The 27,100-nt window shown below is 41.1% G+C and overlaps 1 protein-coding gene across 2 annotated transcripts in view; it reads left to right on the top strand.

Annotated features, from left to right (window-relative positions):
* GRIA3 (glutamate ionotropic receptor AMPA type subunit 3) overlaps nt 1–25,636 on the top strand; it is a 154,812-nt gene extending 129,176 nt beyond the window's left edge. Inside the window, exons 13-16 of one of the 2 annotated variants that reach the window (XM_085319682.1) lie at nt 2,249–2,496; nt 21,676–21,790; nt 24,191–24,449; nt 25,392–25,418. In XM_085319682.1, coding sequence (XP_085175808.1) covers nt 2,249–2,496; nt 21,676–21,790; nt 24,191–24,436 — 609 coding nt within the window. In that variant the 3' untranslated portion in view covers nt 24,437–24,449; nt 25,392–25,418. Of the gene's footprint in view, nt 1–2,248; nt 2,497–21,675; nt 21,791–24,190; nt 24,450–25,391 lie in introns of both variants that reach the window. The other variant, XM_085319683.1, reaches the window with a different exon arrangement.
* Nucleotides 25,637–27,100: the final 1,464 nt, after the last annotated feature.

Raw genomic sequence — 27,100 nt, 5'->3', positions numbered from 1 at the left:
TTGCTTTTAGGTAGTCATGCCAGCTGGAAAGAATATGAAAGGACTTATTAAAGACAGATATTCCAGAGTGAGTTAGATGAAAAGGAAAGAAATTATGGTTTATCTGTGTAATTAAAGGCACACTCAGCAAATGGAAATGAGCAAAAGCAAACTTGTATATGCAAAAATCTGTCAAGGAAAACCACTTTAGCTTTCTAAAATGTAGAAAGAGAAACAATAAAGCTATATTTTTTTTTACCTTCCTTGTGTCCCTTAGATGCCCAATTGTAAATGTAAATGTGCAGGTGTGATTGCACTACTTACATTAAAAGAAGATTAAGCACTTTGTAACTAGGACACAATCGAATCGCTGTTGCTTATGCAGTCTTACTGTAGGCCAACCAGCCTGCCCCTGTTGCGTTCCTGCGCGAGCGTGTTTTATGAAAAGCCCGGCCAGGTCGGGTCTCGGTTAACTCTGCGCTCTGCTTATGCCATGAGCTTTGMGCTCACACAGGCCCCCGCCAGCCGCCGCTGGGCTCGGCTGCCCGTGAGGACAGCGGCAGCCGCGGAGCTACTGGCACCTCTGTGGCGGCACTAGCCAGGCCATTTACATTCCCTTTCCCCGACTGCTTCTTCATTCCTTGTACTCCAAACTAGAATCTATATATCCAGTTTTTATCCAAGATGTGTTCTCCATTTAAATCCCTCCTGCTTATTTTTCAGTCTCCTGGCCAGCCAGTTCTGTCTTAATGAAGCTGTGTTATTGGTGTCTGTCTGATTTCCACTTGTCAATTGTGATTATTTTAATTGGATTGCATTTTCAGCTGGTTTTCAACTCACCAGGAAGGATAATTAAAATAAAATGTTGCCCTCTGTGCTCCTCTGTTAGTCATAGCTACATCAGCTGAGTATTTTAGTATGAGGAATGGCAAAGGCAGGATTTACTCCCTGTGAATTGTTTGGAGAGTGTTTGTTGAGCATCACTTTATTCAAAACACGTTAAATTGTCCTGAACGAAGAGGAAACATGTCTTGATCTTCAGGCTGATGGACATTAACAGTAGTCTGCCGCAAGTTTGTTAAATTTGGACTAGATTTAGCTCCTGTATGCTTTGTTCCCATTTTGCAAGGAGATGTTGTGGACAGGAAACTGGCAACGAGTTGGAGGCATAAATTCAGGATAACCACAGCTTAGACTGGAAGTCTTGTATAAATCCTTTGGATTTCGAGACTCTACAGTAATATAGTAAGCATTACTGTCTTCCATCAACCAAGCAGGAGATTTTTAAGTGATCGTGCAATATCTGAATGCTTGAGATTCTTCAGGTGCTTTTAAGATTTTTAGGTGGTTTAAATGTTACTGAAAGGGAAGAGGGAAAAAGGCAAAGTAACACATTTCTCAACATTTGCAGATTCACAAAATAAGGATGTTGAGCTAGAGGATGTTATGATTGGCTCAGTCTCAAAACCAAGCAAACTGAAAAAATAAATATACACTGCAATAAAGCAGTTAACCAGCAAATTTTTCAGCTCACTGCTAATATTAGTATGCTAACTTTTAGGTAAATGTGAAACTCTGGTCAGAGAAACTTGGATCACTGATTAGTAAAAGGTTTTTGTGATTAGTATTTATATCCCCCCTATGAGCTTCATTATAAGAGGCCACTAGAGCTGTTCTCATATCTTAAACCTTTCATCACCACTGTGAAAAGCAGACTCCTGCCTTGCTGGGATCTTTTAATAAGCAAATGTCTATGTTTGCTAACAGTCTGTGAGGGAACAAAAACCAATACTGAGGATCTGTGTGAACAGGAGAGCCTTCTTTGCATGCATGGGCCATGAGAGATGAGCTTAGGTTTAACGTCCTCTCTCTGGCTTGGCATTAGAGGAGCATGCTTACGGATAGTAATGCTGAATTTGGTGTTAGAGCAGCGTGCTCATGGATAATAATGCCATGCAACAGGAAACCCTGGGAATGAGCTGGGCATGCACCATTTGTCATTCTGATTGCCAATTAAATGGCRATTAGTGGAATAAATGTCTCTGATGTGGTTCCTCCCTGCCCAACCACTTTTTTGGTTTCATAATTGCTGAGGGGGTAGTGTGTACCTTGTGCTTAACTAGCTATACTCTTTCAGTTGTTCAGCTACAGGGTGTTAATAGCTTGAAGCCTACCAAGTCCAGGGAGCTAAGCACCATGCTAGCTGCAGCATACGAAGGCTAGGTCACCAGCAGGAATTGCTTTTCACTTCCTCTTTCCTCTACCTCAGAGATCAAAAATAGCCGTCTACGAGAAAATGTGGTCGTACATGAAGTCAGCAGAACCCTCCGTGTTCACCAAAACGACGGCTGATGGGGTGGCACGAGTGCGCAAGTCGAAGGGGAAGTTTGCCTTCCTGCTGGAGTCGACCATGAACGAGTACATCGAGCAGCGGAAGCCTTGTGACACCATGAAAGTCGGCGGCAACCTCGACTCCAAGGGCTACGGCGTAGCGACGCCAAAAGGCTCGGCATTAAGGTGGGTGGAATAATATAACAATATCCATGTTGTTATAGTATTCCACCTACCCTGATGTATTGTGTTGTCATTTTCTTTCTTGTGGATTTTGAGGTAACTTTTAAAGTTTAAAATCTTCAATATTCCATGGAGTTAAATAAGACGGTAAATTATGGTTTCRTTTATTTAATGCATCCATTTCTTTTTAGTGTTCTCTTAGTGTTGTCCTTTCTGATTGTTTGTTGCTGTTTTAATTTTACAGTTCAATGGCTTTTTCAATTTAAATGGTAAAAGCCGAGTTAACCTGCCATATGTGACGAATGTTAACTGCATGATGTGGTGTTCTTGTTACTTTTTTTCTCAAAGACGATTTCCCCATCCCGCACACTTCAGTTTTGAGCAAATGTTATCCTCCATGCCACCTTCCAATATTTAACCCTGTATTTGCTGTACAAACATTTTTATAGCTCCACGTTCTGTGAAATTTTAGCCAATTTGTCCTCTTGTGCTCCTTTTTTTATACGTTACGATTTCCTAAGCATTTGTGCATTTTTCTTACAAGTTATGTTTTATCGTTTCAAGAAATGCTGTTAACCTGGCAGTATTAAAACTGAATGAGCAAGGCCTCTTGGACAAATTGAAAAACAAATGGTGGTACGACAAAGGAGAGTGCGGCAGCGGGGGAGGTGACTCCAAGGTCAGCCTCAATGTCACCACAATCGGGTACCTTAGCAAAGAGTAATCGGCAAGGCTGTTATTTTACTTGTCAAGGAAAAAAAAAATGCAGATTCAAACCACTTGAATAATTGTGATGGGGGAAAATAAAAAAGCCATTTGCTTGCCCAGTAGCTCTTTCAAAGACAGTTGTCTTTGCATCATCAACAGCTTTGGTCAAGCTTGGAAACCTTATTTAACTAACAGATGGAAACTCCAATATTGGCGAGAACTGTGCAGAAGGAATCAGTGCCTGTAACTGGACAGGGAACCAGAGATCATCTCGAGCAATTTCGGAGAGGCTTTCCTCAAGGGGTTGGGTGCAGCAGCACAGACCTGACGGCGAGAAGGCTCCCTTCTACTTGGTTCTCTTGAGGATGGGTCAAGGAGGGTGGTTAATCTTGGTGCAGCTTGGGTTCAAGAGAGGAAGAGTTGAGCAACCATCATAGCAAGGGCATAATGTTACACAGAGATGGGTAGTCACCCAAATAATAGCAACAATATATAAGGAGCTAGAGATTGCAGCTGAAACATGAGATATGTTGCTTGCAGCAGTGATGTGTTTTGAAATGATGCACTGAAGTGGAAATTAAGCTGAAGGAAAGAGCTTTTGGTAAATGCTGCCAGAATATTCTGTCACCATTCATACCACAGTGACCAGACTTCTGTACGCATCTGTGCAGAAACACTGGATTAGTGTTTGCTGGGCTTTTAAAGCTGATGTTATTTAAAATCCTAACTCCCTTGATGCCACTGGCAAAACTTTCATTGCCATCTAGTGAGCTATGGCTTCTTCCCACTATCTTTAGCAGCCTCTGTTAATGAGACACTCTAAGCTGATTTAATCAGCTCATGTATTGCAAAAGTTAACTACTGTGCTTTAATATTGCCAAAAGTTACCTTGTAAAACTAACTGACAATTTCTGTAGCATTTAATCTGGCAAACAGAAGCTGTAGCTAGAATAGGCTGGATATTATTTGTTACCTTGGGTACAGGAATTACCAATAAAATTAATTTAAAATACATTGTTATCCTGAAAAGGACCAAGATTAGTTTTCGCAGTAGCATTCTCTAGTAAAACCAGTTCCTTAAGGAACAATAACTTCTAATCTCTCTTACAAAAATGCTTCAGCTTTGGTCCAAAATCAATAATAACACTATTTTCAGTAAACTGCAGTTCTGGACAATTACTGCAAATTATTGCTGTATTCTATTAATAAGAGTTGATTACAGCTGGCTAGTTAGGAAATCACTCTCTTACTCATCTCTGATATTAGCAAAAAGCCACATAAAAGGAAAGAAAAGACCTCAATTTCAGGTTTATTTAATAATTGGAGTTCTACAGTGCTCAGCAGCAGCTCAGAAAAGTGTGAGGTTTTTATATGCTTTTTAGCTCTGCTGCTTATCCTTCGTGCAATATTTTTGTAAAATGCTATACTTGCCAGTATATTAAATGTTTAATATTCTCCTGGGATCCAGCACTGTATTGCCTAATACTGCTTCCGTGAAAGAAAACTCTTTGTACAAAGCAGCTTCAATGAACTGCATTGCTTCAAGTTCATTGAATTAAACCCAGCCAACTAATGCTTACAGCCCTAAGGAAGCTAAAAAGGATTTTAAAAATGGTCTCAGTTAGGACAGGGTCATCCTTCTATTTTTGCTTGTGCTGAAAGGCCTTTTAAAAAGAGTAATACTCTCTATTAATAAGCACTCAGCCCTGCTCAGTAAATGTTGAGGGCAGAGTCAGGTATGCCATGATAAACTACCCAGTGAAGAGGGAAGAACAAATTTGATGACGCTTGTTTCACTATTTTAATCTGTAAATCACAGAGCCCTGTCTTTCCACAGTTTGTTGTACCGTGCTGTGATGCAGGGCTGCTTGTTTGTTCCAGCTATAAACGTCAATTATCGGGGGTTTATCGCTCAGGCAGCAAGAGCCACCAGGGAGCAGAATGTGGGTCAGAGAAGCAGCTTCCTTCGGGGGAGAAAAATCTGAGGAGGTCTAAAGGAGGGAGAGGCAGGGGAAGGGGCTAGCTGGTAGTTCCAGAGATGTCATGAATCAAAGGAGGGCTTTATTATAAAATTCCTTTTCTTCTGAGGTAGCAGAAGTAGGCTCGATTCCATGACATTAGCATAGAAAGAGGGATGCTTTCCCGGCAGCGTCCGCTGACAACGTCAGCCGGGAAAGCRGAGTTCGGCTGTGCCTGAGCCTTGTGGCAGGGCTGTTTCCTCTGTGCACATGCCAGCGCTTGGCTAGCGCTGGTGCAGCCCACCACGCGGTCACCCTCGCTTGTCTCCCCACTCCTCCTCTTCCTCCCCCAAAGCCTGAGTTCCCTTCATAATCTCATCCTACTCACATCTCTGCAGTTAATTGTTTATGTGAATATGGTTTTATTTATAGAGTATTTCAGAGGAGTCATTTTAAAACTGTTTTTTTTTTCTTCCTTTTCCCTTGAGGAGATGGTACTTAAGGAAAATTGAATCAGTGGCCCTAAAGGACTGGGTGTTGAAAGTGCATGATGCAGAGATGCAGGATTATATCGTTGTGGCACATTACTCGCTCAGGGTAGTGCTCTCTCTACTGGTTGAGCTGACAGACCACCTCTCTTAGCTTATCCAGTAGAGGCCCAGCCTTGGGAGACAGCTGCCCTGAATTTGTAATCAGCCCCTTCCAACTTCCTGAGCAAATGAGCTGTGTGCAGGTTTGAACCATTACAGACTGATGGTGCTAACTTCTTAAGCTGAATTTCTCTGTGAGCTCTGTTGTTCTAGCTTGTGCTGAAAACCGGAGGTGAGTCTGCTCGTGTCCATCACTGTGCCGCAATGGATCTGGTCACACAGAAAACTCTCTCCCCTGCCCGTCCACTCTGCAGGTTAGCACGTGGTTCCCTCCCTCCTGTTTGGGAACCAGTGATTCGGAGGTGGTATGGTGGCATCAACCCTTGTTTCCATATGTTTGCTGCCACTGGGAAATTACGCAGTGACTTGAAGTGTTACAATGACTTTGAGTCCTACAGTAAAACAAAGAAAAGGTATTAAATTGACTTGCTGTAAGTCCCCCCCCAGTCTATTCCATTATGCAAACTATGTAAGGTTAGTTATATGCGCATCCAGAACTCACGTGGGCCACTTGTAATTTACAGCTAAAGAGGTTGTACTGTAATTATAAAGTAAGATTAAAAGGCCTCAGCTGACATATGTTGTATTTCCCTTAATGTCAGCACATGTCAGCCCTAGGATGTCCCAGAGGGTAACGATCTGCCCTGCAGTGCCTTGCTATGGTCAGTGCTGTACCGGGGAAGGCAGTTCCCAAATTTCACTTGCAGTCGTTATTTAAGAAGACTGAAGGGGGCTTTGCTCCAGCCATATGTAATTCCCATTTGATAAGTAATAATAGATAGAAGCTGACTTAACTGCTGCTGACATCCTAGTATGCTCATCAAAATATGTTCACTTAGCTCTTTCAAATAGACATGAACTTTGTTTCTTCTATTGGATTCATGGCAAAATTACACAATATTCAATAGCCTGTTAATGTGTGAGTTGAGTTCTCAATTATGAGATAATGCAGAGTAGAAATTATTTAAAAAATAAATAAATAAAAATAAGTATTCCAGAAAATTGTTACAGCATTTTATCCGTTTAGAAACTGATTATTTTGTTTATTAGTTTATTACACAATCCTATCATCTCAGAGCTGACTTATGGCTGAATAGGAATTTAACAAGAAGTAGACAAAATGCAATGTAGATGGAGATAGTAGGATGAGTGACTTAAGTGAAACTAATTATTCAGTTGCATAGGAGCAATTTTCTGCTAAGATAAATTTCTATAGTTCTGCTGCTCATACATTTCTTGTATTTTCATACCTTCATGGTAACATGTAATGACAACTCACATAGAAGGAAATTGATAAAATTTAGCATCTAGCCAGCTTCACATGCCATGTGCCCTTGTTAATTTTTTGACTTAATTTCTTTAATATATTATTTTTAGACCAATATCTCTTTCAGAGTAAATCTTTCACATGATGCTTGATGTAAAACTACTTAATTTTTTAGTTGTTTCTTTTTAATCACAAAACTATTTTTTCCAGAGTGTTAGTTAAATTGTGCCCTCAGAACCATGCTTAATAAAGCATCAGATTCTCAAGCCCTTCTGAGATGTGAACATGGCCATTAGCAGATGGGATTTGTTCCCCCATTTCTCTGTGGTATTTTGCTTTGATATATTTGCAGCACAGCAGTTAGCATTTGCAGCATAATTTTTAAGTGGCACATTTTTAGAAGAAATCTGTTGCACATTATTTTAGATGATACCTGACATCTAAAGAGCACCACTGCCAAACATGTTATGCTTTAAAGAGAACATTTGGGGAAATGACTATCTTAAAAACATGCAACACAATTTATTTGAGCAATTTCTTTGAAATTATGTTCATCAGCATGAATTTACTTGCCACCCATTCTATAGGCTTGGGTTATGAGCTGGAAAAAGGATAAAATGGCTGATTAGAGCTAGTGATAGTAGCACAGAGCTAATTCATGCTCAGAGCTAGGAAAGTAATATAAATTCATTGTACTGTGCAAGTTAGTGACAAAGCAAAATAATACTTTAAAAGGAAGACATCAAAATATTTGTTTAATTGACAAATTAATTATTTTATAGCCTACTAGGAAATAACATTGAGTATTTTTTGTAGCAATAATAAAATCTTAACACTCTAAGAGTTCATTAGAGCATCTGATTTAGAATACTGCCAAGAAGGGCAGAAAGCCTGCTTTGACTTGCATAAAATGTATACGTTCTTGTGCAGATCATTGGAGGTTGTTTTACTATGAATGTGACTAGGAGGCTCAGAACCACAATTGAGGAAAAGCATTTCACACAGCCTTGAAAAGCAGCTTTTGGAAAATGGTGCCTGGTACCTAAGAACTAGGAACTGTTTAATTTTGCTTTTGTAACCGTTTGGCATAACTATCCCGGTGATCAGCTTTGCACTCTTGACAGAGCAGGATCCAAGTTCATGAGGAAGAGTGTTTGTGCCGTGTTTGCTGTGGTAGGGTTGGTCCTCATACAACAGCAGTATATCCTGCCTCTATGGCCACAAGAAATTCAAAAGAAAAGATGCGACTCATCCATTAATTTTGATAAGACTTGTGGTGATTAACAGTTATTTTCCATAATATGCTTGTGTAAATCATTTATCCTGCAATATAAGTATCAGTATGGGAAGAACTAAGATAAGCCTCTTTGGGACTGGAAAATGAGTGTATTCCAGTGATAGGAGCAGGGCCCTTACTTTGAACATTTTACTGGGGTTTCAGACTTGGATATTTCCACTTTAATGGTAACTACTGTCACTTAAAATACAAAGGGAGAATAACTGCCTTTGTTCTTCTTCTTCAAAGTAATTCTAAGTTTCAGCGTTAAGCTCCCATGTGAGCAGGCACTGCTGTTAACCCTGGTGGACTCTGTGACGTGGCTCTGCGCACCTGCACTGCAGGCACRGTTTGGACACCTGTAGCCTTATGCCACCAGCATAGCTATACCCTGAGTGCCTTGTGTGCCCGTCGGACTAAGCAGCACCTATCTGCAGCCTGCTGAGGACCAGAGAGCAGGAGGCTCAGAAGAACCATCTTGAGAGGAAAAATAAATCATAGAAGACAGGGGGAAAAAATGGATGTTTCTAGAGGCAAGAGAAAGAGAAGGTGAGGGGATAGCCTGCATGCAAGGTAAGTTGAGTCTCTTGCTCATTTCCATCCAGCTTAGGAAAGATGCAGGTAAAGACAGGGAAGATACCTTGTTGCTGTTTCAGATGAGGTAGGTTTTAGCACGACTTTAGCCATCTGGCCCACTTTGCTCTGCCCGTCTGTTTGGGTTGATTTTGCTTCCATCCTCTCACCTCATCGCAAGTCACAGGCACTGTTATAAATGAACAATGACTTGTTACGGCTTGCATTCCCTAATCCAATATGCATGTATTATTGCATTAGCACTTGGCACTTCTATTAAATTATGATCCTGTTAGTATAGCATTTAATTTGTTGGAGCTACATTTATGAAACATATAAATATACTTTCCTAGAGATAGTTGCTGCTGCCAAACGCTCATTGCAAACTCTCTGCAAAGAGCAGAGGCACTTCCAGTCTCAGCTGGTAACACATCTGGCTTTGCACAGGTGTATTTAGAGTGTGTGTGGGTTTTATATTCATATTGTGCATCTATGTATGTCTTCCATGTTACAGCAAATACAGCATCAGTTAAAAGCTGATTTTTAAAATGCTTAGCTGGTTGCTGCTCTGAAAAAAAAAAAGGGGGGGGGGGGAAAGAAAGAAAGAAAAAGCCATAGATTCCACAAGGATAGAACAGTTGTTCTGGCCTGCCTCTAAAAAAACAATACAAGAAACTTTGAACTGCCCAAAAGAACACTATTTATGAAAAAACATAGTAATGAAGACTAAAATTAAGTTTTTTTGTTACGGAAACATGAGCTTCTAGCTCCTGAATAGTCAGCAATAACTAAAGAAACCCATCCCCTGATAGATCGTTTGCATAGCTTTCAAATGGCCATTACAAAATCTATGCAAATGATCACCTTTTGCAATGCCCCTTATTCACAAACAAGTGTTATCAGAGCAGAATTAAGAGCACGTTTGCCAATACAAGGGTCACTAATGTCTTTTAAATAGATGCAGTCCTCGTAAACCAGTGGGTACCAGTTGCACTCTATGTAACTATGACAGACGAAGACACTACCTGTATTCACGTCTTGCATTTTATTAGTGCAGTTGCTGGCAGTACTACAGCATTAAAAATACGTATATATGTGTTTTGTTTGCTAATCCATAGACAGGATTTTTGTCATCCTGTGACACTGTTCCATGCAGAGATGCCCAAAACAGGCAAAGCATACAGCGACCTCCGTGAAATATTTAGAAGTCACTAGTCAGCTGTCATTAAGAGATCTTGATTAACCACAGCCAGGCAGGCTGAGCAGTGTGTTGCAGTCCCTCATGTGGGAAGCTGCTCACATACAAGTAAAGCCTCAACACTTGGGGGGGGAGAAGAAAGTCATTTCTGGATGTGCTATAGAAAAAAAACAATGTTCTTCTACCAGAGGATTTCACAGTGTCAGGATATAAGGGGACTGACATGCTTGGTTTTAATCTTCTCAGTTTAAAAGGTCTTTGTGTTTTCGAATTAGATGGCTCTTGCTTTTTATCCCTTCCTCTGCTCATCCATGAAGCATTTCAATCCCTAAAATGTTAAGTGTTGTAGATGTGCAATTGCTGGTTAACATGGGGCCAAAAAAAAAAAAAAAAAAAAAAAAAGGAGAGAGAGAGATGGTTAGATGGTCTGAAATGATGCAACAAACTGTTCAACTTTTAAAAAAGAAATGTCTTATGATTTCTAACAAATACGTTCAGTGTGAAATACTGAAGATCACTACTTGAGACAAAGGTAAAAAATAGCAGTAGTATTTCCTTAGACAAGCATTTTCAGGGCTCTCTTCACTCCTGTGTGGAGCATGGTGTAACTCTTATCTTTTAACAAACATACTGAGTTTTAATAATAGGCCAGTTTCCATCCTACGTCTTCCCAATTCCATATGTTAAGATACATAACAAACATGAATTTATGGAATGGAGGCATTGCTAAATTGGTAAATTATGACAAGATATATCTTGAGATGCTCTAAACTAGGAGAGAGCAGAGCACTTGAACAATATATTTACCCTAAGGTTTTGTGTCTAGTCCGAGGTTATTTCAGTAACAAGATCTGACAAAAAGTCCATTCAACAGTTACAGATCAGACTGGGATTTATAGAGCTTGAGGGGATGCCTTACTTGATTTAGACTGGTCTTTAGCCTGTAGCAATGCCCTCTAGAGGGTAATGTTGGATTTGGTATCCGTTCCAGGATTGTTTCTATTTTTGTATTTTAATGATAACAAGATGGTTGTTAGTTAGATTTTTTTTTTTTTTAATGGTATCCTGTCAGGTTGAACAGAGTGCTTAGTCCTGACTACTAGTTTGTGTAACATCCTTTGCTGCAGCACGCCAGTGCGGTTGGGTTTGGGGACATGAGTTACGGCGAGCAGAGTTAAAGGCCTCATTAGTATCCTTTCATAACTTCATGGCTGAACAGCAACACTCATGATTTGACATAATGTATGGCGCTGGGGAGTTTCTCTGCAGGGCTAGAGGTATAGGACTGCAATCTCTGTCAAAAATGGTGCAATCATTTGGGGCAATTTTTCCTGTCCCCTTCAGATATTTAACTCTCAGATCATGGTAGGAAGTAAAACTTCATATATGTTGCAACAAGCTTCCTACTCAGTTCTCCTGAAGTTAGTGGATATTTGCCAGTGATACTCACAAGAACAATTCAGTGTTTTCAGTAGTTTTACCTAAAGGACTTCAAGAAGCTTTTTGAATTAAAAAAATGCTTTTTTGTTTGCATCTTCCCTTTTCTCTTTCATTATGAGCAGCATATAAGAAACCTAAACATTTCATGTCTAGACTCTTTGACATTGCAACTTTATTAGTTGGGGTGTGTTGAAATCAGTGATTGCAGTAATGCTTAAGCCAGCAGAGACAGCTTTGGTCGTAAGAAACGAGAGAAAAATGGTCGTAAGGAACAAGAGGATAATTCATGCTGTACAAATTAGAGTGCTCTAAATATGTCAAATTCCTAAATTAAAGGGATTAGGCAAAAATACCCAAGATTAAAAATAAAACTCAAAAACATTTTATAATGCACCAATAGTGACCTGATACAATCATGCACTTTAGCCTCCTTCATGTCACTGAGATTTCCATGGGAGGGTGATGAGCCCTTTGCAAAGAATGTAGCTCTTGATCACAGTTTCTCTTGCTTCACAAGTGCTGCATGTTAACTCGGAGAGAAGACGTCGCTCTTCCTTAATTTAGCAATCTTCAGAGGGCTCAATTTGCCAGAAACCTCCTGTGGCTTTGTTTTGCTCTGATACCACAAATCAGTCATAAATCTGGCCAAGCCAGATATTAAACCAAATTTACAGCTGTTCTGCAGTCTTGCAGTGTGATGCAGCCAGAGCCCAAGGGTGTCTTTGACTCTCTGGTTTTGCCTACCCTAATGTACCCCTAATGGGCAGTGCCAGGGTACATTACAGCACAAACAGCTTTTCTGTAAATACCGCATCCCTAGCGATGTGCTTGTGTGCTTTCACAGGACTTCTCCAACCAGTGTTACGTGGTGTGTAATTGAGAAGAAAAAGAAAGGGTATGTTAGTGACTATTCAGATTTCCCAGTGTGGATAATGTGGCAATCAGGATATTGGGAAGTTACAGCTTTTGCCCTTTGGGCAGAGCTGTTTTCAGTGGGCAGTGCTGCTGCTGGCCACAAGCAGCATGTGTTTGGGGTGAGCTGCTGTCTGCCTTGTGACAAGGAGCTCCGTTGCGACCAGCCAGATTTCTTAGCTTCATCAAGTTTACTTTGTGTCTCTGAGTGAGGTAGCAAACATCCCTCCCAGCCTGGCGCTGTGCATATGGGCACYCAGGACTTGTGGTGCACCAGCAGCACCTTCCCCTGTGTGGAGGCCGGCTCACTGGACCCTGCGGTTGAGGGCCCTTCTGGCTCTTGATCCCCTATTCTACTCCCTCAAACCTCTGCTGAGCAGTTGGTTTGTCTTGGTTTTTGCTTATTAATAGTCCTGTTACAGGCAACCTGCAGAATTGTGCTGGCCCAGATTTCATGTATGTAGTAAAGTGTGGACGAGTGCCTCTCCAGGAAAGCCAGTAATTCCTTTCAGCATCAACACTGCCTTGGCACGCTTCATCATGTGGTCATTGCATTACAGCACTGTGAAGTTTTCTTTATTTTAGATACTTTCTTTGTTTTTCCCCTGACTGACAGAGGGAAAAAAAAGATTTTTGGTAAAAAGAAATCCATGCCCGGGGGTTATTCATCCCCACTGTGCTGACAGTGGTGTACCGTGCTCTTATGTTTCCCCACAGAGCAGCTGGTGAACGCAGTTATCATCTTTGTTGCATACTTCTAATTCCTCAGCAAACCCCATTGCCTTCATGTTCGGCTTGTTCAGCCCTGTTGAGGCCTGATCTCGAGTACTGTGTCCAGTTCTGGGCTCCCCAGTACAAGAGAGACATGGAGCTACTGCAGAGAGTCCAGCGTAGGGCTACAAGGATGATCAGAGGGCTGGAGCACCTGCCCTACGAGGAAAGGCTGCGAGAGCTGGACCTCTTCAGCCCGGGGGAGAGAAGACTGAGGGGGGATCTGATCAATGTCTACAAGTACCTGAAGGGAGGGTGTCAAGGGGACGGGGACAAACTCTTTTCAGTTGTCCCGTGTGACAGGACAAGAGGCAATGGGCAGAAACTGAAGCACAGGAAGTTCCGCCTGAATGTGAGGGGGAATTTCTTCACTGTGCGAGTGACGGAGCACTGGACCAGCTTGCCCAGAGAGGCTGTGGAGTCTCCTTCTCTGGAGAGATTCAAGGCCTGCCTGGATGCAACCCTGTCTACCATGCTCTAGGTGACCCTGCTGAGCAGGGAGGTTGGACTTAGATGATCTCCAGAGGTCCCTTCCAACCTTACTGATTCTATGAAGGCAGCTCTCCTGTTGCTCGGGCTGTGGCAGGGAGCTGCTCTTTTCTGGAACTTCTTGCCTGTTCTCCAGAGCATCTAGCTCAGGGCCCAAGTGGAAAAAGGAAGTTTTCAAGACTAATGTAGCAGTCTCATTGGTGATGTGATTCTGGGCTTCCTTCAAGGTTTTAGATGATTGCTTCACACCATACCCCCAGAAAGATGCTGCAAGCAACAGTGCTGATAAAATACAACATGTACCCTGTGCACCAAATACTCTACAAAACCTTAGGAACTGTCCGATGGTGGGTGGAGGACTAAGTCCTGTTCATCATCTGTAAAACCCAGAGGGCAGAAGGTGCAATATCAAACCTCGTTCAGCCTCATTCCTAAGGGGCTAAGGGAAGCCCATTCACCCAGCTACCTCTGTGCAGCTTCAGCTCAAGGAACCCTTTAATTAGTGCTTTAAGAAGCCTTAATTGCTAAGCCTTTTTTGTGCAGCTCCCTTTTTCTGAAAGATTGTGCATAAAAATTCTAAATTAATTCTGAGCAATGTTTCATCTGCTTTGAGGGGAACAGTGTGCTATCTACAGTGTTCATTTGTTCTCCTTGGCAATAATCTTTCTTGGGTATAACATTTATATTACATTCATTAGAGTATAGAATGGAATATGAATTATCCAAAGGTGCTTGAATTGCCACTTAAATCTTTGTTGATTGCAAGTAATAAACATACCTGTTGTATTTCCTGGAGTTTGCACTGAACAGCACAAATGCCACTCAAACACTGGTTACAGACAGCTGACAAAAGTCTAAGGATTACATGGTGAGGTCCTGGAAGCACAGCCTCTGCCATGGCCAGGAGATGGATAGATGGACAGACAGGGAGCAGCTATATATGGCAGGCTGCTGCGAAGCAGTTGCCATCAGGATGCCTGATCTCTCATTACTGGAAAATGGATCTTTTCTGGCAAGATTTGTGAACTGGATGTTCTTTGGATAAATGAACAGCACTTTTTCCAAGAACTTCCTCTTCAGCTGTGGTCAGCATTTATTCAGCTAAGTGGACTATTTGCAGTGCTGGCACATAAACGTGATAGTAACAGAAATGCCAGCCTTCACATTTTTAAGTGGAACTTCACACTGTCAAGTGGCTTCCTCAAACCTGTAGGAGCTGGAAGAGAAGTCACTAAATCAAATCGCTGTTGAGAGAGAGTGTTGGCGTATCTATGTTAGGTAGGTGCAAGTGAAATCATTAAAATGCACCAAAGCAGTCATTAATGAAATAAAAAAGACTTATAATTTGGGAGGAGTATAAGTTATACCTTCGAATGCTTGGACTGATAGAGAGCTGTTTCTTTGATAATTGATTTACTTTTCCTCTACTTTGAAATAATTCTATCCAGAAAGAAAAATCATAATGACCTCAGTTTTCCTCAAGGAGAAAGAAGTACTGCAACTAACCTGAAATTGCTGTTCAGCTACTGTGGCAAGACAAGACAAGAAATCCCTTAGATGGGGTAAAAGTTTGATGAAGACAAAAAAGAATATGGAGCAGATGTGCTCTGGGTCATTGTATTTCCTCTTTTCCACATTAAAATGACATAGATGGAAATATGCAGCTAACACTGAAAGAAGTAGCTTTCTTCTTAGGGATCATCTCCTGTGTAAGCATGGGGAAACATACTCAACCTGGAATCAGTGCTATATTTTATGCATGATCACCTTCATGACAAAGAAATGCTACAGAGATCCCTAAATTTAGCAGGAACGGTGGCAAGAATTTTTTGACTTAACTGAAAGCTTTGGGGACTTATTTTGAAGGCTTGATTTTAATGAGCAAATGCTCAGCATTTGTTTGGAAGCCAGTCTGCTCTGTAAGCCCCATCCTTTCGCCTGGGAGCGGCCAGCATGGGCAGATGAAAGATGGTGACCCAGGATCCCTTTTCTGATGGACTGTAAGGAGATGCAGGTGCATGCTGCTCTGGGGCAATGCATAGGACAGGCAAAGGGAAATCAGCACCTTGAGGTCGTGCCAGGCTGTGCTTGGAAAAAAATCCTGCCACCCCTTGCTTTCTAGCAGTAACCAATAGCAAAAGAGGAAAAGGTAATACTGCCAGCGTGCGTCAGGTCTTCCCACAGAGGAACAGAGAAAGCAAAGTGCTGAAACACTGATTAAAAAACTTCTGTTTCCCAGATGTAAAGTAATGTTTTCAGGAGACTTTATTAAAGCGAAGATTGTGAGAATAGGTAGGCACTGATTTTCCTAGAGTCATTCCATTCTTAAATAAATCAACCACAGCAAATGGGTTAATTTGCCCATAGGGACAGTATTAGTCGGTATTAGGTTATTCAAACCATTTCCCTAGATCTGAAGATTCAAGTTATATGGTGATGTTAGCAAATAAAATCTTAGCTGAGAGTGGTTAAGCTGCCCAACCAGACAAACATCATTTAGCCAAAGCTACTAAATGTGGATCACAAATAAAAAGGAGAGGTTTGTTGGAAACAAACAAAGGAACAAAAAAAATCCCTCAGCAATGGTTAGGAGGGGAAAGTACCACAAGTTTCTGCCCAAGAATACTATCCTGCAGCATGCTAAGTGTTGACATCCTCATCCTAATTGCCTCAGTTTATATTCTTGGGAATACAGAGAGCAACAAGAGAGCATGAGCCTTCAAACCTCTGAACATTTTACTTTGATAAAAGCAACAAAACTAATAAAGAGCTGATTTGGAACCCACAGAGGGAAAGATGAAAAAGAATCCTATCATAAATTAAAGTCAGAGGGAAAATAGCCAAAAGCACTAGGGAAAGTGGTAAGGACCTCATAGAATATTCCRTACAGCACAAGAACAGTAAAGTAACCTAATTAAAAAATGCAGCTGGAAAGCACAAAATTATCCCAGTAAAATGATGAAGAAATGTAAGTCTAAAACTGAGGGAGAGGCTTTAAGAGAGGACCCAGAAACAGAAGTGTCCTGCAATGTCCTGTAAGCCATTCCCGGGAGCTCTCCTAGGCCGCTGTGCTGGGAGGCCAGTCTGACAGCTCAGGGCTGACCTGGCTCTGGCACAGCCTTCCTGTGAGGCCCTGGGCAAGTCACTTAATCTCTCTGTTCCTTTGGCAACGTAGTCCCTCTAAGGCAACATAGATACTCCTGGTAAAAAACCACCCCTTAAGGAAACAGTGTCAGGTAAACTACAAAAAAATTACCTTCCTATAGAAAACAGACTGCATTCATAGAAAAGTTCCTTCTGTAAAACCTCATTTCTTTTGGCTAAGCACATACAAAGTATGAGAGCAAACAAAATACTTGGCAGCTTGGTAYCAAGCCACACTTGGCCTTCCAGGGCAGAAGCACCCTGGGCGCAGGGTCAGCACCCCGCCTGACCTCATCCTAGTAAACATCAGGGACCTCAGCAAGGCTTATGCTTCCAGAGGGCCTTTTTTTGGATTGGCTGAGCTGTAAGCCAAGATGCAGTGCATAAGGGTTGATATTTGAAGTCCGCTGCATGTGTTCACTGCAGACCCTCCACTAGAAAAACAGCAGGATCTGGAAGTGCCCTTCTGCACCTTCATAAGCACCTCAGCCAAGGCATGTCTAACTCTGACTGTTAAAGCGAACAAGGCTAGATAGCTATTCAGAAACAAGTAATCTCAAAATGTAGCAATAACCAGTCTCACTTTTCAATGTATTTGCTTAGCTTGGGAATTTGAAAGCTAAAGAATTCAGCTCCAAACTAAGTTCAAATCACATCTCAGCATAGTCAAGTGTTTAAGTGGGGGCCTACTGGGACCAGCTCAGCAGAAGTGTTTGACCTTCTCTCAAGTACAGGAGGGATGTATTGTCTGAAACTGTACTGCATGGGGGAACAACTCACATAGTAAAGAGGTCTCAGAATTAATTTCTTAGAAATAGACAAAATTGTTGCTTAGGAATTTGATTAAACAAGCTGCATTTTGTGCTCCATCTGTGAAGCACAAATGAGTGCATTTTCTAGCACATTAGGAGTGCCCTTCAACCAGGTCCATACTATTCATTCAGACAGCCCAGGCAGTGCCAGCAAAATAGTGGAGTTGAGGGATTCAGACACTTGCAAGCAGCCAAGACACTGCCTGCCTGCGCAGGAGAAGAGCAAAATGGGGACAGGAATAGCCTTGTGCAGACAAACACTTGCACCAGAAACTATTTCATTTCAAACTTTCCTCCCATGTTCTCTCCTTACGCACATATTATATGATCTGCCCATCTCAAAGCATCTGCATAAACTCAGTATCCATGACTAGCAGAGTTACTTACAACTCCCTTGGCTCATGAATACCTCGTCATGATGACGGCTCAGCTGTCTAAGAGAAATCTGGGCCTGGAGCAAGCAGGCAGACTCCTCTGAACTCGTATTCCCAGTCTTGCACTGCTTTCAATACTCATATAGACAAGGAAGATGAGAACTAATCATTGCTCAGCTTTGATACACAGAACTAGTTATTTCAGCAGGTCACATGACAAAAAGTGACCTGACAAACTATACTGAAAACCTTGGTTTAGGCAAATTCCCATCTGTTTAGTTAAGATAATTTTAGTTTACTTTTTTTGGCACTTGCATGTGCACAATTAACTACAATCTTGGCTCACAAAAAAAAAAAAAAAAAAAAAGGCAAAAAAAGCAACACCCTAATTAGCAAGTTAAGCTTCCTCATTTCCCAATACTGTATAATATTGTGAAAGCTAATCTATAATGTATTGGATGTTATGCAAATTCTCTGTACTCCATATGGGTTTTATAAAGACATGCAAATTAAAAATAGTGTTTGGAATAGGACTGGGGGGAGGGAAAAAATTGCACAATAAAATATGCAGATAGCAGAAAAGGTGTTTATAACCTTCTCCCTATTGTTTGTGTATTCTCAACTGCATAATGCTTTTCAAAGTGGAGAGATGTACTGCATAAAATCTCTCAAATTGGATAGTTTTAAAATGAATTTTAAAATTAGAGAGCTGTTCTCTAAGCAATAATCTACACCATTCTTTCTGCTGGGGCTTGTAATGAGGGGATAAAGGCATTCAGCTTTCAATGACTTGCATTGCTATAGCCTAAATAATACATAGTCTCTTGTAGCTCCCTTGCCCACGTGCCTCCRGGTCCCCGTGGCATGCCAGCTGCATGGAAGGGGTGCGGAGCGGGAGCCCCACGCAGGAGCTCCACCAATGCCTGGTTAGCTCCCAGGAGGCAAAACTTCCAGGCATAGTAGAGAGTCCCCACATCAGGTCTGCCCCCAGGGTACTTGCAGCACCCATCCATGGGGCTCACTTTGATGCCTCTGAYGGGTCGTAACACTGCTTGTACCTGGCTACAGACAGAAAGTTGTGATGCAGCTGGCTTTTCATTACACTGTTAGTCAATGGGCTCTGTGAGTGCTATGCTGGGGCTGAGAAAGCAAACGTCATCTCTCCTGAGTCTTGTTACCACCATGCCCAGCTGAACACGCACAGGCTTCCCCRACTGAGAGTTAATGAGATTACAGCTGCTGCTTAAGAACAACAATTTTTCAAAAAAAATATTGGCAAATATCAAAACTAGCCCTGTGCAAACACAGGGAGTGGCTCTGCCTCTGCCTGGCGGGCCAGGAAAGCTTGGAAAGCACTCCCTGCACCCACAGGCTGCCATTGCCAGTCACGGGGTCTAGGGAGGCTCGGACAGCCTCGGGTACAGTATCATCTCGCACTCACTGCATAGATGAGAATTTCCATGGACTCCTGTTTTTGCCATGTGAAACTGGTTAAAGGCCACACCAGGTTACCCCAACTGCAGCCTTTGCGTTAAGTAACTCAGGAACTCTTGAAGCGTGGTTATTTTTCTCCTTAAAACAAGTACATATAGGAATTAAACAGTACTTAATGACACAATGCAGTGGTAGGTATGTTCACGGACAGCCTGTATCTCAGTGGGAAAAGTCTCTCTCATCAGGGGCAATGAAGAAGAAGAGGATCCTGTCAGGCAGAACCCAAAGAATTCAAGCTATCATTACTGAAGTGAACCAATGTTACTAATGACCAGCAAAAAACCCTGAGACATTATTGAATTCCTAAACTTGCCTGCCAGTACCCTGTGCTTGTCTGCTTGCCTGGCATTCATTCACACTGCAGAAGAGACACTGCAATGCCTGTGAACACTTCCAACGTGAGACCCCAGCACCATGCTGCGAAGGTGAGACCCCACCACCATCATACTGCCAAGGTGAGACCTCACCACAACACTGCCAAGGTGAGATTCCCCCACCATCATGCTCCAAGGTGAGACCCCCCCACTAATGTGCTCCAAGATGAGACTCCAGCAGCACACTCAAGACCACACACCACAGTGCCAAAGTGAGACTCCCAACCACCATGCTCCATAGTGAGACACCACCACCATATCCCAGATGAGAACTCCACCATCAGACTACAAGGACAGCCAGACAAGCTTAGTCCTGTAAACAGAAGTTAACTCTTGATCATGAAGTTGGAAATGAAGTTACACAAAAAGGAACCAGAAATAATGAAGTGCTGTCTTAGCCTGTACCACAAATCACATCACCCATCTGTGGCACAGGCATTCTTGCAGCTCACAAGTCCCATGGAAGCACTCATGGCCCAGGCTTGTGTGTGTTGCTCAGCAGGGTGGCAGCCATGCACAAAATGTAGCCTGGGATGGGTTCCAGGACGGATGCTTCACCTCCCACACAGCTTTCCCACAGAGAAGGGACAGGGAAACCCCAGAGCTGAAATTGCTACACAGCTGCCACCATCCCACTAGTCCCTGTCTCCCAAAATTTCCCCAACTCTCCTCACACTCCAGCCCCTTGCAAGTGGCCAGTGGCAGCAGCACCTGCAGCCCACATCGGCACCTGGCTCATGCAGAGGCTCACATGGCCCTGCGCAGCACAAGATGATGAGGAGGGTACCCAAACTCTCAAGAGCTATGTGCTGAAACTGTTCTCAATCTTCAGGGTAAATATTTTACTCCAACAGCCCAAGAGTATGCAGCAGCCTTTGCCCTGCTCTGGGCTTGCAGTCTCTTAGCAGCAGCAGTCACCAACTCCCTTCCACCTACCGACATTTCACACGCTGCACAGCTTAACCCATAGTTTCCAAGTTCACTGATTTCTTTCATTAAACTCTTCATTGGTTTATTTACTGCTGTAGTTCCCTAGACCATGCAGTTTTCAGAATGCAGCAATTCTAAGGGGGGAAAAAAAGGTCCACTTGCGTGTTGCCTGCAGAGCCAGAGTCATTCACAATTGCTGTAACATGGCATAATGCAGCTGAAAAGTTGCAGAAACCTCCTGAAGGTATGAGAGGAAACGAGCAAAATGCCCTTCTCTGCTGGTCTAAGGTGCAGTCCTCCCTGGCATTCAGCCTGGGTGGTTTTGCTTTGCACATYCTGCAAGCATGTGAGATGCCTAGTGGATGCTGTACCCAAGGTGTAGGTCCTGCATGGCACCAGATGTGTCTCGGGTGCCCAGGCCATGGGCTGCCAGCACAAGGCCACTATGACTACTCCTTCTGGGGTTGCTGTCTGTTAGTGCAATACAAGGTCCTGCTGGATCAAACACCTACCAATTCATAAAGCTACTGTGAACCACCTGCGATTCTACAAAAACGGGAAATTGGAGTTGCTTTGTTTCTACTATCTTCATTTAACAGTGAGTGCCGATTACTCAAAGCGATATGGGCAGGACCTGGTAATATAGCGTTGCTCTAGTATTAACTTAAGGGGATGATCCAGTTGCCTGCAGTGTAAATACTTTGTGGCCAGGAACCCTGCTTTATCGCTTTGTATAGTTTTAAAGTAGTTTAAAGCTTGAATAACATAAAATAACATAATATAATGTTATTTATGTTATTTCCCACGTGAAGAACTCCTGTAAACCTTGCAGTATTGAAACTCAGTGAACAAGGCATCTTAGACAAGCTGAAAAACAAATGGTGGTACGATAAGGGTGAATGTGGAGCCAAGGACTCCGGAAGTAAGGTCAGTCGCTGAAGGTCTTTTTGTACTGATTAGAAATCACATTTTGACCCACTGTTTGTTTATACAAAAAATGACTTTCAAAAGTTAACATTTACATTTTGAAGGTTGAAAGAAAAGAATAGAAAAAATAATTAAGTCTCCAAACATGAGAGCATTTTTCTTTTACAGTAACAGATTTTAGTTGTAAGTTTGTTTTACTACTTGAATATTTTGCTAGAAAAACATGGAAAAAAAAATCCCCAAAAGCCCTCAAAACTAGTGTCTTCATTTAAATTTGCAAGTTTCATTACAGTCAATGTGTATTACTTAGCCGAGCATCCTTTTTTTAATTTACAGTTTTATTGAACACATACATGTTTCTTTCAAAATTGTAAGTTAGAGCTCTATACATGTCAGTTTGGAAAATAATCGCATGCTTGTTAAAAGAGTGGACAATTTCAGGACAGACATCACCATGATAAGTAAGAAACATCCTTCCTGCCCTATTTTCCCATTTAGTTTAAGATATGTTTTGATTTTTAAAAAAACGACAAATTTAGAAATATTACTGGTAAATCATTCCATAAATACTGGATGTTCTTTGAATGTGCTTTGAACCATTTTGCTACTGTGTTACTCTATTCCATACCAGATGTGTTGTAACTTTTGGGAATCTTACTACCTTATTTACTCTCTGTTTATAATTAGTAATGATGCTGTTTTCATCTAAAACCAGCAAAACTATGTGACTGACATATCCAGTGGTTCCCAGTACAGAAATTCTATAGACCTCAGTGGAAATTCCCCATGTGAGATGGTAGATGCATCAATCTACTAGTTGCACATTAAATTCAGATGAAATATTTATTTATGCCATTTATTAAAAAACACTAAAAAAAAACCTAAAGTTTTTTTGTATATATAGAGCCATTAAGAACAAAACCAGTGGAGAAGTGAAAGGCTTGTTGGAGTAAAGGACATTTTCAATGGCAGCAAGGGAGAAATCCAGCTCCTATTGAAATCATTAGCAGCTAAGTGCCTAACTCCCTCACTGCCTTTGGAAATACCCTCTATAATTATTCAAGCATAAAATTATTGTAATTTGGCAGCACCTTCTTAATGTTCAAAGACTATTTCAAGCTCCATCAAAGTCAATAATAAAATTTATCGATTTCAGTTGGACTGGAATTTGCTTGGGGCACAATCTTGTAGCTGTTGGATAAGATAAATTTGGGACTGCAGGAAATTTGAATGCACAGCAATTGCAGAAGGAAAGTATATAATTGAAACAGTGCAAATGAATAATATCTTTAGTTTATATTGCGGGTTGTTTGCTAAAACTGCATCTACCTAAACTGCCTGTGAAATGCACAGACACTTAAAAGGTAGAGCTTATTTTATTCTGAATATATTAAAGTCTTGATGTTCCTAGAAATTTTTGGTAGATTAGGGCCTATCTGCAAGTGTTTTCAGTAAGTACGGCCCCTTACTGTAGGCATCTGGCTTGCTGGCAGCCGGTGAGAATCTCTTTGTGTTGCAGCTCAGAAAAGGAACTTTTGAACAAACAATATATAACAAAGGCAGCAAGCCATCGAATTCAGCAGCAAAATGGTTGTAATTCTGTTTAATCTGATTACAAAATCCTATTTTTAAAAATGAAAGTCTTCTCCCCCATCTGTCATGTACTGAAAGTACACCCCAGCCAGCATTTTTTTGGTGTTACAATGATTGCTTTTATTCAGTAACTCACTCACTCGTGGTAATTGAAGGTGCTAGTTTAGCTAGGGCTCTACTGCTTGACCTTAAAGTAACTGACCATCTTCCTAGATTCATTTTTTGTAAATTGTTGAAAAAAGGTAGATAGGTTTAGCAGCATCTCAGTTATTTTCTCTACATTCACCAAAACCAAGTGTGTAGTGGTTGGGTTTTTTTTTTCTTTTTTTTTTTTGGTTGGTTGGTTTTTTTTAAGCTTTATACTGTCCTTCTGTAAAATCTGGGTTATTCTGCATAGCCACTGCTTTGCTTATTTGGGCCTTTGCCAGGACCTCTCCATGCCACCAGTGCTGCTCCGCCAGAGGCAAGTTTGCACTGCCTGCTGAGGACCTGGCAAAGCCCATGGCAAACATCTCCTTGGCCACCTGGCAGTGAGAGCCAGGGCCACTACTGCCGCAAATCCCTAGTTTATCCAGGGACAAAGCTGAGAATAACACTGATAAATGAATTTGAAAGTGTAATCTCAATGGGTAAGACTATCTGATCACTCTCACTACGATTGATTTTGATGTAGGGAATTTGAACTTCATTATCAGAAAGTTGAGTATGTATGTTTAGTTACTCCAGTTAGGACTAACTACAAAGTAACCTGTTATCTACCTGTCTTCTTCTCACAGCAAGACTAATCAAGTGGTTCATTTCTCTTAGGACAAGACCAGTGCTCTGAGCCTGAGCAATGTCGCTGGGGTTTTCTATATTCTTGTCGGAGGCCTTGGGCTCGCCATGATGGTTGCCCTAATCGAGTTCTGTTACAAGTCGCGGGCAGAGTCCAAGCGAATGAAACTCTCCAAGAACACACAAAACTTTAAACCTGTTCCCACAACCAGTACCCAGAATTACGCAACATACAGAGAAGGCTACAACGTGTATGGAACAGAAAGTGTTAAAATCTAGGGGTACGATTAAGGTCCAGTGAACTAAAATACCTTTTTTTTTTTTTTTTTAATGTGTGTGATATTTTGTTATATGCATTAGTGGACTGCTGTAAAATGTCTTTTAAAATATGGTCTGATAGCACTCTTTTCCACAGTGCARCATATAAAAGTGATTTAAATTTCTTTCCTGAACAGAAGTAAGTTTGTTGCCAGCCTATATTGCAAACAGTGAAGATCAACTTCATGCTAAATGAATAACTCCTCTCTCCAAAGGTCTGATATCAATGGTTCACTGATTCAAAATATTTCATTAATTCCTATAAATATTACTGAACTCAGAGTTCACAACTCTTTTGCTTGTGACTGCCTCCCTTTGTATTTATTATTTTTTAAGCTATATTCAGGCCAGGTAAGTGCTTTTAGGAAGCCTCCAAAAACTTCTATAATAGAAGTAGCAATTTCTAAAGCATGAGAAATAGAACCAAATCTCTAAAAAAAAAATGCCTTGTTAACTAAGTTAGTCACAAACTGTATCCTTTGCCTACATTTCACTGGTCCTAAGGGCCAGCCAGGCTTTACTCTCCTGGGCAAGGCAGGAGGTTTGAAAGTGCGTTCAAGCTCCAGGCTCAAGGTCCTGACAGGAGACCCCTCAGGAACTGTCCTGGGTCTTTTGGCCATTTCAGCAAGTTACTTTCCAAGAAGTTCACTGGATATTTTCAAAATCTGAGGAATGCAATTCAAAGTTAGCAAGATTGCTATGGTCAGCAGGATAAATATTTGCATTACAGGGGTGCTCAAGGGCACCCTGTGCTGGGCATTGCAGAAAGAGAGGCTGTACCCTAGAAAGATCTGCTTTTAGGCTTTGTACAGATACTGCAGGATACTCTTTTCTTATTGAAAGTAGTTCATTATCTTCAAATAGAAGACTTTTTGTCTCAGAGAAAAAAAATGTAATATTTGTATTTTTATTGTAGATCTCCACTTCTGACAGCATGCAAGAGGAGAAGCAGCAGAGAATGTGGCTACTTCATGGATTCAAACCACCTGAGCCAGTTGTACTCTCTCCAAGGTGTCAGGCATGACACACATTGATGATGGTGCAATGAACTTTTAATAGGAAAAACTGATTTTTTTTTCCTTCAGTGCCTTATGGAAGACTCTGAGACTCACAACAATGCAAACCATCACTGAAATATTCTTGCTCTGCGTGAAAGAGAAARGAAGAAAAGAAAAAAGAAAAGAAAAGAGAAGAAAAGAAAAGAGAAGAAAAGAGAAAAGAAAGGAAAGAGAAAAAAGGGAAAGGAAAAAGAAAAGAAGAGGAAAAAGAAAAGAAAAGAAAATGAGGGAAGGGAAGGGAAAGGAAAGGAAAGGAAAGGAAAGGAAAGGAAAGGAAAGGAAAGGAAAGGAAAGGAAAGGAAAGGAAAGGAAAGGAAAGGAAAATGAGGGAAAAACTGATGACAAGATATTAGTATGTGAAAAAAAATTCTTGTAAAAAGGTCAGAACAACAAAAGCCATTCTTTGATACCACTGCACAGTATATGAACTTGTGTTCTAAAAGCAGACCACAGTCAGTTTCATCAAACATCCCCGATTGTATCAAATTATTAAACTCTTCCTGTTATAAAGCCTCAGATTTCTGCTGCATATGAACAATGACTGGCCTGTCACTAGTTGTATGATCTGATGTCAAGATGTTTAGGGTATTTGCTTACTGGTGGTGTGATTTTGGTTTTTTTTTTTTTTTTTTTCAAGCCACTTTAAACTTTCCAGCTAATTTGAGCAATTATGTATATCAGTAAAAGATGTAACACCTGAAGAAAAGAATGTGTGCWTTAAAAACAGTTAAGGTCAATGACTGTGAATCTGTAAATTCAAAAGAAAGTAATTTGTGGAACTGCATGTCTTGCTTCCAGATCAGTAAATTAATTTTCTTGACAAGGTAGTTAAAGTGCAGGCAGAAAATATTGTATTCCTTTCTATCACCAGACGTCCCAACAGGAGCTATATTAGAATGACATAGGGTGGCTTAAAAAAAAAAAAAAAAAAAAAAAAGCTACTTGCTGTTTAGGTTCTGAACGTATATCTCTTTTCTTGCTGTGCATTTGCATTTTAATTCAATGTTTAATATCAAGCAATGAAGCAAGAGAAGTGCAGGTTAGTTTTCCCAGGCCTGCTTCACACTAATTTTCTCAAAACTAGCACTGTGCTCAGCTAATGCTTCTTTATAATTGTCATTTTAAAACAGAAATAAGGAAAGAGGATAGTAACTCAAATTAGATCTGCAGTTCCAGAATATTATTAAGCAATTTAACATTACTATTGCTAGTACTGTTATAGTATATCAGCTCCTGCCAGTTCTGTTTCATGGCTACACATGAGAGGACACTTGTGTCTGTTCCTTGTATGTGAGGAACACAGTGCATTCCCAGATGTACTGCTAAAGGTAGAGGCTCGCTATTACTCACATCCAACGCCTTAGAGAGCAGCAGTGTTTTAGCCTTGAACCTCTGCCTGAAAACTACTTATCTTCATCTTAAAAACAAGAGAAAAACACAAAAAACTTAAAACATATTGTCAATCACATGTTCAATGTTCAATGAAATATCTACATACTAATTACCTCTAATATGACAATATGTATTTTCTGTAGTTTACTATAGAGTTTTATTTCATCAGTAACAT

This window comes from Rhea americana, unplaced genomic scaffold, assembly GCF_003343005.1.
Source record: "Rhea americana isolate MKP2758 unplaced genomic scaffold, rheAme1 scaffold_6, whole genome shotgun sequence".
Classification (NCBI taxonomy): domain Eukaryota; kingdom Metazoa; phylum Chordata; class Aves; order Rheiformes; family Rheidae; genus Rhea; species Rhea americana.
The sequence above is the reverse complement of the archived record's forward strand: the minus strand, read 5'-3'. Positions and strand labels throughout refer to the sequence as shown.